Here is a 13,073-nt window from a genome sequence, read left to right on the forward strand (position 1 = left end):
AGGGTAACTGAGGTCTCTGCAAGTAAAATCTGCGTAGTTTTCCCATCAGTTTTCATGCACGTATGGTGTAAAGCCATCAAAGCCAGTGATTGTAAAGCTTGTTGAAAGACTTGACTCTGCAACAACAAACCCGGGCGATCTGGAAGAGCCCACAACTCATCTGACAAGAAGTCTACGATGTATGCATACCACGTCCTTCTTGGCCAAGTGTGTTTGATCACAATTATCAAAACACCCTCCACCTTTATCCTGCGCAATAGGTGAGGAAGAAGCTGCAGTGAATGGAAGGCATAGATAGAGTGAGATTGGGGATGAATAATAGGTTCTCCTGTCTCCGTCTGCTTTAGGAGGAAACGCGTCAGAGAGGAGCGCTGCATCGTCATCACTCATCGCCGCGGACCGTGCTGCAGGCGGCCGCGGTTACCTCTCTTCGGTCCAGTTCCGATGTGTTATTAAAGACGCTACATGTAAGTGCACCCTTATATTCTATTATTAAATGGTTGGAAGGTACTGCACTATTGTCCGGTCTTTATTTTCATGAAACACCGTGAGGACACATTTATTGGTACTAGAGTGGATACATCCAGACCTAGGCTGCCCAGGAAGGAGGATATGTATCAGGAGAGCTTGTGATCAGCCCTATGCCAATAATCATCTGATAAGAGGCTCATCCTCCCTTTTGAGTGGTGGTTTCCAGCTTTTATCCTCACTTGGGCATTTTCCTTCATCTGGATTTCATTATCTATACGCCCTTACAATTTCCATTCTCTGGTAAGGGGCCAGTCCAGACATGGTGGTGGGATCACCTGCACCTTAAGTTGCTGTGAATTTTACACCTGGGAGTCACCGTATATATTACATTATATCACAGACTTTGTTTTAGACTTTTTTGCATCTTATCTTAATTGCACTTTTAGAATTTTGTTGCCATTTCATATCAGTGTGTGATCTTTATGATTTCATACTGTTGATTTATTTTGGTCCTTTGAGGCACATCAGATATATTATTCAGCATTCACTGTGGAACGTATTATTAGTTTTTTGACTAATTAATTTTGAGATCACGTTATTGGTTCACACATATGAGTTTAGCGCACCTGCTTTTTATTTATAATATCTACCCTTTCTTTAAATTATTAAAAAGTAAAGGTTTTATTGCTCTCTGTGTCCTGGAAAGATCTCATCTTACCTACTTGCCTGTGAGCACCCGTTACTGGGAAAAGGTTGTGAGGGGGGACACAATTTTACCTGGAATTAGGCTTTAAAAGTTGAGAGCACTTGAGAAGGTACAATCTTGTGTAGAAAGTAGCATTAGTCAGTTCAGTTCAGGTAGAACCACTGTTTGACTGCAAGTCCCCTGAACTCTTTTGCCAAAAGCATGCCTCTGCACTTTCTTTTGCATTCACATGGACATGTGATCTGACCTCTCCCTAGCGTATCATTATCTGGCAAGAAAATCATAACATTAGGAATTTATACAAAACACAGAAAAGGTAGCCAATATTTACACAAGCTTCAAATACTCTAAGGGCCGGTTCACACTTGTGCGATGCGGGAAGGCTGCGAATACGCAGCCTGTTCCCGCATCGCATCCGCACATCTGGCAGTTCACACTGCCATATGCAATACGCAGGGGGTGTCAATTAAATGTTAACGACACCCCCAGTTTGATCGCATATCGCAGTGCGATCTGACAGTACGCAACGCACAGGATCGGATCGCACAAGTGTGAACCACTGTGCGATCCGATCCTGATGCGGCTGAAAAAAGGCCTCCTGTGCGTCTTTGGTGCGGGTGCAGTGCAAATTTCAGCCATACAAAGTGTATGGCTGAATTCGCATCCGCACAGGAGATCGCATGTAATGAAGGAGCAGTGCGCTTCGAATTACATGCGATCTCCGCAGCCGCACATACGTGAATCGGCACTAATATGGTTTTATTATCTACAAAGTGTAAGGTTTAACAGAAATGCATGTGCCTACAGCCATTTTAGGAATGTAAGAAGTATAGGCATGAACATGATTTTAAATGAGAAGATTATATTCACATAGTCTGACATACCCTCATTTGCAGGCTCAGAGCCCAGTGTTTTAAGGACAGAGTCTCCATTTCGTGGATTCTTTGTCTACGTTGGAACTGGACCACCCACATGTGCCAAGTATTGCTGGTAAAAAAAATAAACATGGCGGATTAGTCTGACAGTTTGTATAGTAAGAATTCCAAACAGTAGGTAGTCTACAGTTACTGTCAACTCACTGTAGGTCTCCATTTTGTCTAAACTCCAGAGCTTCTGAGAGCATGCGATACTTGGATCTGCGGATTTGCACATAGATAATCCAGTGATGCCATGCCTGATGCATGATCTGCTTGTGGGCTGTGAACAGAAAATATCCCAAAAAAATGGAAAAAAGTTACAGCTTCACAACAATGCCAATTTTTTTATTTTAATTTCATAAATAGAAAGTACTGAGATATATATATATATATATATATATATATATATATGTGCACTGGTGAAAACATTTTCAGCAGTACTGAACCCCCCAAAAAATTATTATATGCTTACATGTGATGGCTGCATTCATCCCCCCCCCCCCCCCCCCGTCTGTTTTTTTGTTGGTTTAGTGCACCTGGTGATCATGCCAGTAAAACTTCCTGTCTAAGGGCATCTCCTCTCCAGTGGAGAAGCAACAGAGACACCTTTGTAAAGCATAATCAATATGAGGAAACATTTGGATGCACTAGCAGATTTAGATTGACTTGACAAACAAATTGAAGCTGAACACCAGATAACACTTTTCAACACAATTACAGCAATAGTTTTGTTTCATTTTGGGAGGAAATTAATAAAAGCTGACTAATGTAAGCACCCCCGTGTGTCAATTTTTTTGTCTCAACCCTCTAATGTCACAGGTCCCAGGAGGCTACGGTACATGCTCCCTACACATGGGCGGTGTGGAGCCAGCTGTGGTTCATTAGGAAGTCACAGCCAACTCCCAAACCCAACATGGAAATACTGGGGACCCACAGTGTTAGGAAAAATAGTATTGATTTACTGATTTTTAAAAACCAGCAGCTACAGTATCTGTAGCGGCTGAATTTGAATTTTTAATAATCTTAGAGAATTTCCTTTTTCACTAAAAAAAATTTCTAACAATTTCAAGTCTATAGCTGTCCAGAGAAAATCTGGCTTTCTTCTGAGTTCCTGGTGTAATTTCTAGGTAAGCTTGTTTTAAGCGAAGGTCCAAGTCTAGCATGGCGTGGAGTGCTGAACATTATTGTCTGGTAGAATTCTTACCATGGCGCTTTGCAACATGATATTTCTGTTTAGTCACCCGCTGTGTCTGCACAAATTTCCTCCATGCAAAGAAACACATCTTGTAACAAATATACCTAAAATATTAACACACATAGTAAACATACCAAATATTACTCCAAACGTAGCAAAAGAAAGCAGATGCATTAACTTTTCAGCTAATAATGGTAAATACATAGAGAATACAAAAAAGTACAATCGTCTGCTATATACTGGACAAATTAGTCAATGTTTTTGCAATGCTGAACAAGTGGCTACTTTATTCTTTCCCTTTTTTACTGCTACCTGAGTAAATGCATCAATCACAAATATGAAAGAAGCCAACTTCAGTGAAGCCATGTACACTTACTGGCCACTATTAGGTACACCTTGCAAGTACCAGGATGGACCCCCTTTTGCTTTCAGAACTACCTTAATTTTTTTGTGGCATAGATTCAACAAGGTGTTGGAAACATTCCTCAGAGATTTTGGTTCATATTGATATTCTGTTCCTGCAGATTTTTCAGCTGCACATCCATGATGCATAGCTCCTGTTCCATTGGATTGAGATCTGGTGACCATGGAGGCTTATGGAGTACAGTGAACTCATTGTCATGTTCAAGAAACCAGTGGTGAGATGATTTGAGCTTTGTGACATGGTGCATTATCCTGCTGGAAGGAGCCATCAGAAGCTGGGTACACTGTAGTGATACAGGGATGGACATGGTCAGCAACAATACATTTAAACGATGCTCGTTGGTAATAAGGGGCCCAAAGTGTGCCAAGAAAATATTCCCCACACCATTACACCACCGCCAGCCTGAACCGTTGATACAAGGCAGGATGGATCCATGCTTTCATGTTGTTTACGCTTAGTTCTGACCCTGCCATCTGAATGTGTTGCCATCTGAATGTGTCAGCTGAAATCGAGACTCATCAGACCAGGCAACGTTTTTTACAATCTTCTATTGTCCAATTTTGGTGAGCCTGTGCAAATTGTAGCCTCAGTTTCTTGTTCTTATCTGACAGGAGTGGCACCCGCTGTTGTCTTCTATTGCTGTAGCCCATCTGCTTTAAGGTTCGCTGCGTTGTGCATTCAAAGATGGTATTCTGCATACCCTTACTGTTGCCTATCATAAGGCATTTTCGTATACACAACTGCCGCTCACTGGATATTTTCTCTTTTTCAGACCATTCTCTGTAAACCCTAGAGATGGTGGTGTGTGAAAATCCCAATAGATAGTTTTTGGAATACTCAGACCAGGCCACCTGGTACCAACAACCATGCCACATTCAAACTCACTTAAATCCTCTTTCTTCCGCATTCTGATGATCGGTTTGAACAAGTCGTCTTCACCAAGTCTAGATGCCTAAATGCATGTTTTGCTGCCATAAGATTGACTGATTAGCAATTTGTGTTACCAAGCAATCGAACGGGTGTACCTAATAACGTAGCAGGTGAGTGTATATACACATACGCTTAGCAGGAAGTGGTTACGTTAGCACTTTTTATAAAAAGTGCTACCAAGCTGCCTATTCACTTAAGCATAATCAGTGGAAAAAAAACACTGCTCTAATTTATCTACAGAAGGCCAGGTATTCCCTTAGTCAAGCAGCAAAGAAAAGCTAAATTTAGGCTTTCCAGCACAGCTTGCACATCAAAGTCACTTCAGTTATGTCACCAATATCCACATGCATAAGCATTCAGGGGTGGTTGGTTAAGAGATGAAAGGTTTTGCTGCTAAATTCTTACAAAAAGTAGAGTTTTCAATATCGGTACAATTGCTATTTAGTATATTTTGTGGAAAAAAGTGTGTCTAAGGCTCGGTTCACATTAGTGCGATGGCAGACATAGCATGTTATTCGGAGCGCACTGCTCTGAAAATCACATGCGATGTCTGTGCGATGCGAATTCAGCCATACAGATAGTATGGCTGAATTTGCATCTGATTCGGCACAAACACGCACAGGGCCCTTTTTTGGGTCCGCACCAGAATCGGATCGCATGGTGGTTCACACTTATGCAATCCGATTCATGTCCGAATGTCAGTTCGCACTGCGATATGTGAACTGATCTAGGGGTGTCGTTAACTTTGAATTGACACCCCCAGCGATTCGCATATGGCAGTGTGAACTGCCTGCGCTGGGAAGAATACCTCCCATATCAATAGCTTATGCATATATTGCAAAGCATTCAACCATTTTACTTGATTCATTGTTTGTCCTATAGCTTCTGAATATATGCATGTATAGATTCGCATAATATAGTGTGAACCGGGACTAAAACAATTCGTAGCGAAACCTTCACAATTCACTATGTCTATATGCATGGAGAAGAATAAATAAATAAAAATAGAAAAAAAAAAAAATATATATATATATATATATATATATATATATATATATATATATATATATATATATATATATATATAACACACACACACATACACACATATATATATATATATATATATATATATATATATATATATATACACATATATAATATATCTCTCTCAACTGTCAAAAAAAGGAAAGTATAGATAAATATTATTTCAACCCCAAAAACCTGTCAGGAAAATGAGAACATACAAAATTAATAAACCTGAAAGGTCCACTTAAATCTGCCTGCTAAAAACACTGAGCATCCTGAGGCTAAAACAGAAGTATAGGCCAAAAAGAAAGCAACAACCATTATCGGTGTCCTACTGAATAGAAGGACTGCATATATCCCCAAAGTAATGCATTGTCCTCCTATGAACATGAAGAGAAAAGTAAATTAAATCCCAAGTCCAGCAGGTTTTTGTTTTTGATAGAGCAGAGAAGAGTTATAACCATTGTTAGTAGTTCTAACCCTTCTCCACTGTTTTTGTATGTCCCTATTACTTTCTCGCCTGACAGGAAGTAACGTTAATCTCCCTAACAAAGACCTGAGAGACACGCTATCTAAAACAAAATAAAAGGCTTTGGCAGGTGTTGAGTTTGACACACATAAACCTTATCAAGCAAACATATACAGTAAAACCTTGGTTTGAGAGTAACTTGGTTTAAGAGCGCTTTGCAAGACAAGCAAAATTTTTTAAATACATTTTGACTTGATATACAAGCGATGTCTTGATATACAAGTAGTCTCAAGTCACAGCTAAGTATAAAAGAGCAGAGAGGCGCCTCTAAGTGTAGCAATATGGTTAAATTTAATGAAGGTACAACATTTAGCAACTCACATGGTTGATGATTGGAACAGGCACATCTAGTTATGCAGGCATCCGGGGTAAAGCTGTCCACATAGACCATCCTCCGCACCGACATCTACGTCATCCTTTCCATGCTGCCCCTCGCTTTCAGATCGCTTTACTGCAGGGTGGTCTTCCCGGTCAGGATTACAGACTGGTAGCCAGCGGTGCAGAAGATAGTCTATGTGGACAGCTTTACCCCGGATGCCTGCATACTTAGAAGTGCCTGTTTTATTCATCAACCATGTGAGTTGCTAAATATTGAACCTTCATTAAATGGAACCATATTGCTACACTTAGAGGCGCCTCTCTTCTCTTTTATATTCTGTAGCTCCTGCTGGATTTTGCTTCTAATCCCCTTATGGAAGCAGCTATTTGTGGATGGAAATTTTATGGTTACACAACCTATCGCAATGCTATAATCTTTTTATATGGACTATAAACTGAAGGACTTATGAATAAATGGTTGTGGAACGAATCATCTGAGTTTCCATTATTTCTTATGGGGAAATTCGCTTTGATACAAGAGTGCTTTGGATTACAAGCATGTTTCCGGAACGAATTATGCTCGCAATCCAAGGTTTTACTGTACCTGTAAAAGAACAGAGAGAATACCTAGCTTCCCACTACTCGTGCCACTGAACTCTGCTCTAGTCATGAGACATGGTCCCCCAAAGTCTGCTTGGGAAGACATTTCCAAAACAATTGTTCTTTATGGTGCCCTGCGGCTTTCACTGGTTTCTCATGTCATGGAAGCCAGCAAGAGGAACCAGTCAGCAGCAGTGGACATCCCCAGAAGCGTGAGTAAAGAGCATCATTTATCTGGAGTAAAAAATGGACTTATGTAGCACAGGCAGCAGGAAAACAATTTCCTCTGTTATTTACAGGTAGGCTCTTGCTTGATATAGTTCACATACACTATTTGACAGCGCCGCATTAAGTAGTAAAAAAGACCATATAAAAGGAACACACACACAAAACCTTGTTACCTGTAATGGCAGTCAGCTCGAATCTCAAGCCTCCACTCTTTACATGCTATCCACCACTCCTCCTTCCATTGGGCAAAGCAGAAACGCAGCAAGCCATGGATATAATGTTGCCTAAAGAGATGTAATTTTTATAAATAGACACATACAAAAATTTAAATAATATACTTTAATTTACATGTTCTCCCTTTGTTTGCATGGGTTCCCCCCACATTCCAAAGACATGCTGGTGAGTGAATTAGTTCCTGTTCAAATGGGTTCTAGTAGGTATATATGTGGGACAAGCCCTTAGATTGTAAGCTCCTTGAGGAGAGGGGCCAATGTTAATATTCAGTATGAGCAGTACTGCGTAAAATCTTGCCGCTTTATAAATACCTGTAATAAATAAATATCCGGTGTAATCGGTAAAAAGGCAAAAGTGCCCAATCCTTAGTATTATGCTTTTACAATTCATAATTTAGATTACTATAAAATGAGGACCAATTGCATTTCACATTCAAAAGACTTTCAATGGCATTACAGATTCAGAAAGTAATAAAAATAAACATTCTTAAAGATCTTTCACAACAGCCATGTTCACTCCAGGGATCTTTGAACAGATCCCCTGTTAAATTGGAGCCAAATGTTATGGATGTCAATTGTTTGACCTTTTGCGTCTGATCAGTTTTGCCCTCCCACAGCTTAATGGACTCATGTTAGGTGTATCAGCAGGTATATGTATAAGGCCATGTGCCTGCTTACATCTGACTACCTCTGATTCGTTACATTTATGCCAGAAAAAAAAAGAAAAAAGGAAATGGATGATGACCCTTTCCCATTTTACTTTTTCATACCTAGATGGACTCCAAGTTGACAAATGCAAATCGATGCACACCTGTTTACATCCGCCTGCCCGGTACTCACGTGAAAGGGGTCTTACTGGCCAAGCCAGATTATTTGGCAGTTTTTGTGACTTAATGCGTTTGTAACCATTCCCCTTGTAAAACAACCCATTGAATTTAAAATAAAAATGAAAGGCAAATCATTTTTGTATAGATATAAAACAAAAAAACAAAAAACAAACATACTTTTTTCCCCTCAACGGTGATTACATCCCCTCTGTTCTCAGCTGCATAGGAGCTGAGGGGGAGAAAACGCAGCAGCACACTGAGCTTCCCAGTGAATGGTTGTGTAGCGGGGGCATGTCAGGACAAGTCTGATCATTGGAGGAAAGCACACTGGGTTCCCAGCATGGCTAGGGAACGGACCACTCTCCCGCTTGGTGTGGTCAGTTTTTAATATGAAAGCAAGGGGACAAGCAGAAACACCAGGGATTTCACATAAAGGAAGCAATACAAAGAACAGAATACTTTCTCAAACAAGTACATGTTACAGCAGCAACATAATCGGGAATATGAAGTGTTGGGGATAACAATCGCTTTAATATGTATCCTTATGAGCGCATGCGCTGGCGGAAGGAGCAAATGGAAGCCTGAACTGCTCCGCACACTCACGGCACAAACAGCCTACAATAGCGCCCCTCTCTCTCGGCTCGCTCTGGTACAGTGGTGAGGCAGCGGGCGGACAAGACGGAGACCCGCTCTACGTCATCCCGGTCAGCGGGGAAGACCAAAACCAACCCCCGCTACCCACCTCGTGCACATGGGAAGGGACCCAAGATGGCGACCGGTGCCAGCACACATGCAGGAATGGTGCAGCTGCAGCCACAGCAAGATAAAATGAAACCCCCTGGCTCAGAGGCACGCAACAAGGATTCCTCCAAGGTCCATCCATCCTCAGGTGAGCCACCGGACTTTCCCAACGTCCCTTCCAGCCCTGCTAGATCCCTCTGTGCAATCTCAAGGCCAGGCCTCCCACACCTCCTCTGCTCTGGAAAGGGACATGATGCCGATAGCCCTGAGGGGTCTCCAGCACCATTACTATACTCCACTGACACTATTCTTCTTGCCCGCTTTGCTGATATGCTGCAGAGGGAATTGGAGAAAGCTACCACTAAATTAGCCTCCAATTTAAAACAAGACTTCCAAGCTTGGGGATGTCGCCTGGACAGCATTGAATCTAAAGTTGATGATACTGTCCACAGAGTGGTGCAAAATTCCTCTATGATCACCGATCTTCATGATCGCTTAGAAGAAGCTAACACTAAAATTAAATGATCTTGAGTATCGTGTCAGGCGGTAGAATTTCCATATACAGGGATTGCCAGAAACGGTTAAAGACCTCACTTCTATCACTTACTCCTTGATGCAATCTGCTGTACCAGATATTGATGAAATCCATATGGAGATTGACCGCATACAAAGGGCCTTAGTTAGAGACGTGATTGTGAAACCCCATTTCTTCAGAGTCAAGGAAGCAATCATGCAAGAGGCTAGGGAGCATCCTGATCTGGAAATTGAAGGCTAGAAAATCCAGATTTTTGCGGCCATCTCACAAGCTACGATTCAAAAAAGGAGAGCGTTCAAACCCTTACTTTCTTTACTGGTTCAATGTGACAGTCGTTACCAATGGAACTATCCTTTCCAGCTGCAATTCACTTATTACAGCAGATCTTTTTACTTCTCCTCTTTTCGCGGATGGTGAAAAAAATTCTCCTCTTTGGTCCTCCCCATCATCAAAGAAAACTGCAACTCCACACCCAGTTACCTGAGAATTTCTTGAACAACGCCAGCCGATTCTTTTATGGTGGTGGCTTCTCAGTGGTCATTTTATGGGACATTAGCCGCTATCTGGTTTGGTTGCTGTCCTTTATGTGCCTTAAACGTGGTGTTTTTATTTCCTAGGTGACCTTGGACCTTTTGGTTTGCAGATTCCCTTTTTTAGTTCTGCACCATGCATTTATGAATTGTTGACTTATAGTCATTGTTTTACTTTTTTGTTTTCTTAGGCTGCTTAGGGGCTACTAAGAGGGCCTTTATTTTCTCTACTAGTTAACACCTGTGTCGGGAGGAGGCTATGCACACTCCCAATTTGTTTGACTCTTCCCATTGGTGAACTTTGGCAGAGACTTCCACGGGTCAATAATTTGAGTTCTGGACCAAGTGGTATTAATACTCACTATTTCAGTTGGTCAATTAATCATTATGCTACACCCTTTGACACTGGGTATCCTTAGGCCCATGTATATTTTACCTTTTTTTCTTCTCGCTTATTTTTCTGGTACTAATCCTTTTTCCTTTTCCTTCCGGAGGGTCAGTTGGAACTTCTTTTGGATTCCAATGTGTCATGAAATTAATGCAAATTGTTGGTGGGGAAGTCTACTTGTCTACAGCTATCTTAATCCTTTACCGTGTCCAAGTTAAAGAACTCCCCTGGAACCATGCGACTGCTTTCCCATAATGTTCAGGGGCTGGGCTCCCCCTTTAAGCACATTAAAGTAATTAATTACTATAGATCACTAGGTGCTAATTTTAAAGCCCTTCAGGAAACACACTTCACTACTTCTTTCACTCCCCGCTATACAGTATACATAAAGATTATCCCGTTTGTTACTTTGCTAATGCTACAGAGAAAAAAAACGAGGGGTGGCGCATTGTCACGACGGCTCTCCTTTACAGAAACTAAAATACTAAAAGATAAGGAAGGGCGCTACTTATTGGTGAAGAGACACCCGGGAGAGAATTTAGTAACATTTTTGGTTTACTATGCCCCCAATATGAACCAGGTGGCCTGTCTCCACTCCTTACTTCGATACTTTAGCTCCAGAGTTCGAAGGAGATGTTATTCTAGCGGATGACTAGCTTGGCGCTAGATCAAATTTTAGACAGATCCCATACAACTTAGCTAAACCCCCCTTAAAAAGAGCCACGAATTTGCTCAACTGTTACACTACCATGATCTTATTAACCCTAGAAGTGAGGCTAATCCTACTGCTCAAGGCTACTCTCATTTTTCTAAAGCACACAACCGCTATTCCTGTATTGACCATATATTTCTTCTTTCAGGACAGTTACCTAGACTACTTTCTGACCATGACCTTGTTTTTTTACTGTTCTCTAAATTGACGATCAAAATCTCATTGGCATTTGAATGAATCTATACTCAGTAATGAATCCCATTGTCTAGATATCAGCTCCCACTTGAAAACCTACTTTGATACTAATAAAGCAGAAGACACTAACCCCGCTATCAACTGGGCGGCACATAAAGCTTCTATCCGGGGGTTTTCTGATTCAGCTATCATCTAGACTCACAACGAGGTAATTACTGCCAAAACCAAGGAATACGAAGCTCTAGCTGACCAACAAACGTTCCCCCTACCCTGACCTACTGAACAAACTTGAACAAGCTCACACGGAACTTAATACTTGCCTAACTACAAAGGCAAAGAAAGACTAAAGCCCCGTACACACAAGTCGAAATTCGGCCGGGAATTTTCGTATGTATTTTCGTGTTAGTATAATGCTTCCGACAACCGACTCCGACTTTTCGGCCGAAAAAATTCTGGTGTGCAGGCTATAAAATTTTTGTTCTCCGTCAAAACACGTCCGATTTTCGTACTGATTTCGACAGGGAAAAACCTTATGAGCAAGACTGGGCATGCTCAGAGAAGAAAGAACACAAATAAAGCAAACCAACACATGACATCACTTCTAAAGAGTTAAAAGAATTCTGTCGTGCGGGAAAATTCGTGTGCAGTCTAGAGCACATTCCAACCAACAAAACACCACTCTGGACAAAAGATGGACGACCGGTCGGCGGAAATTCGTTGCGTGTGTACGAGGCTTTACACTGGGCTAATCATACATTTTTTTACCTGGTGTGACCAACCGGCCTCGATGTTACCTCACCCCAGAAACACACATACAGCCCTTCCAAAAATTAGACTTTCAGCAGGCAATCTCTCTCAAAATCCCCAAAAAATCCTTCAAGAATTTCAGAATTTTTATACCAAATTATATAATCCACCTCAAGATCCTGTTTCCATTTTTATTAATAGGTTCCTGAATACCTTACCTTTGCCATCTCTCACAGAATTCCATAGGGAGCTCATGGATTAACCATTAAATTCGAAGAAATTCACACTACTATCAAAACATTGTCCTTAAATATATCACCAGGTCCCGAAGGTCTCCCCAAAAACTACTATAAAAATTTTCTGAACAGTTGACCCTTTATATGACTCTCAATTTTAATTCCTTACGTGACAGCGGAAAGGTTCCATTTGATTACAATAGGACCTTCATCAGCGTTATACCCAAACCGAATAAAGACTCAATTGTGACCTCAATTTCTAACGAAACTTCTAGCTTTACATCTAGGCACTTTTTCTAGCGCACTATATCCATAAAGATCAATCCAGCTTTATAAACAAATGCCAAACATTAGATCAGATCCATCGGTCTTTAGCCTTGATCTCTGGGCTATGCTCCAACTGGGATTCTTCTCTACCTAGAGAAATGTTACTTCTTCCATTAGGCCTTCATAAAGCATTTGATAGCCTAAATTGGGATTATTTACCACTCTAGAGGCATTTGGATTTGGCTCTACCTTTATTTCACTACTGAAAATGCTTTACAGCAATCCGTCAGCTCAGGTTTCCATTAAGGGTTTTAA

At 41.1% G+C, this 13,073-nt stretch overlaps 1 protein-coding gene across 1 annotated transcript in view; it reads right to left on the reverse strand.

Annotated features, from left to right (window-relative positions):
* The window catches only part of SFI1 (SFI1 centrin binding protein), a gene marked incomplete at its 5' end in the record, with an annotated part of 115,083 nt that overhangs the window by 87,629 nt on the left and 14,381 nt on the right, over nucleotides 1-13,073 (reverse strand). The window contains 4 exons of the mRNA XM_082243328.1: nucleotides 2,062-2,164; nucleotides 2,257-2,374; nucleotides 3,299-3,393; nucleotides 7,521-7,631. Of these exons, the coding sequence (XP_082099454.1) occupies nucleotides 2,062-2,164; nucleotides 2,257-2,374; nucleotides 3,299-3,393; nucleotides 7,521-7,631 (427 nt within the window). The remainder of the gene's footprint in view (nucleotides 1-2,061; nucleotides 2,165-2,256; nucleotides 2,375-3,298; nucleotides 3,394-7,520; nucleotides 7,632-13,073) is intronic.

This window comes from Pelophylax lessonae, assembly GCF_965119305.1.
Source record: "Pelophylax lessonae genome assembly, chromosome: 1".
NCBI classification, from domain to species: Eukaryota; Metazoa; Chordata; class Amphibia; order Anura; family Ranidae; genus Pelophylax; species Pelophylax lessonae.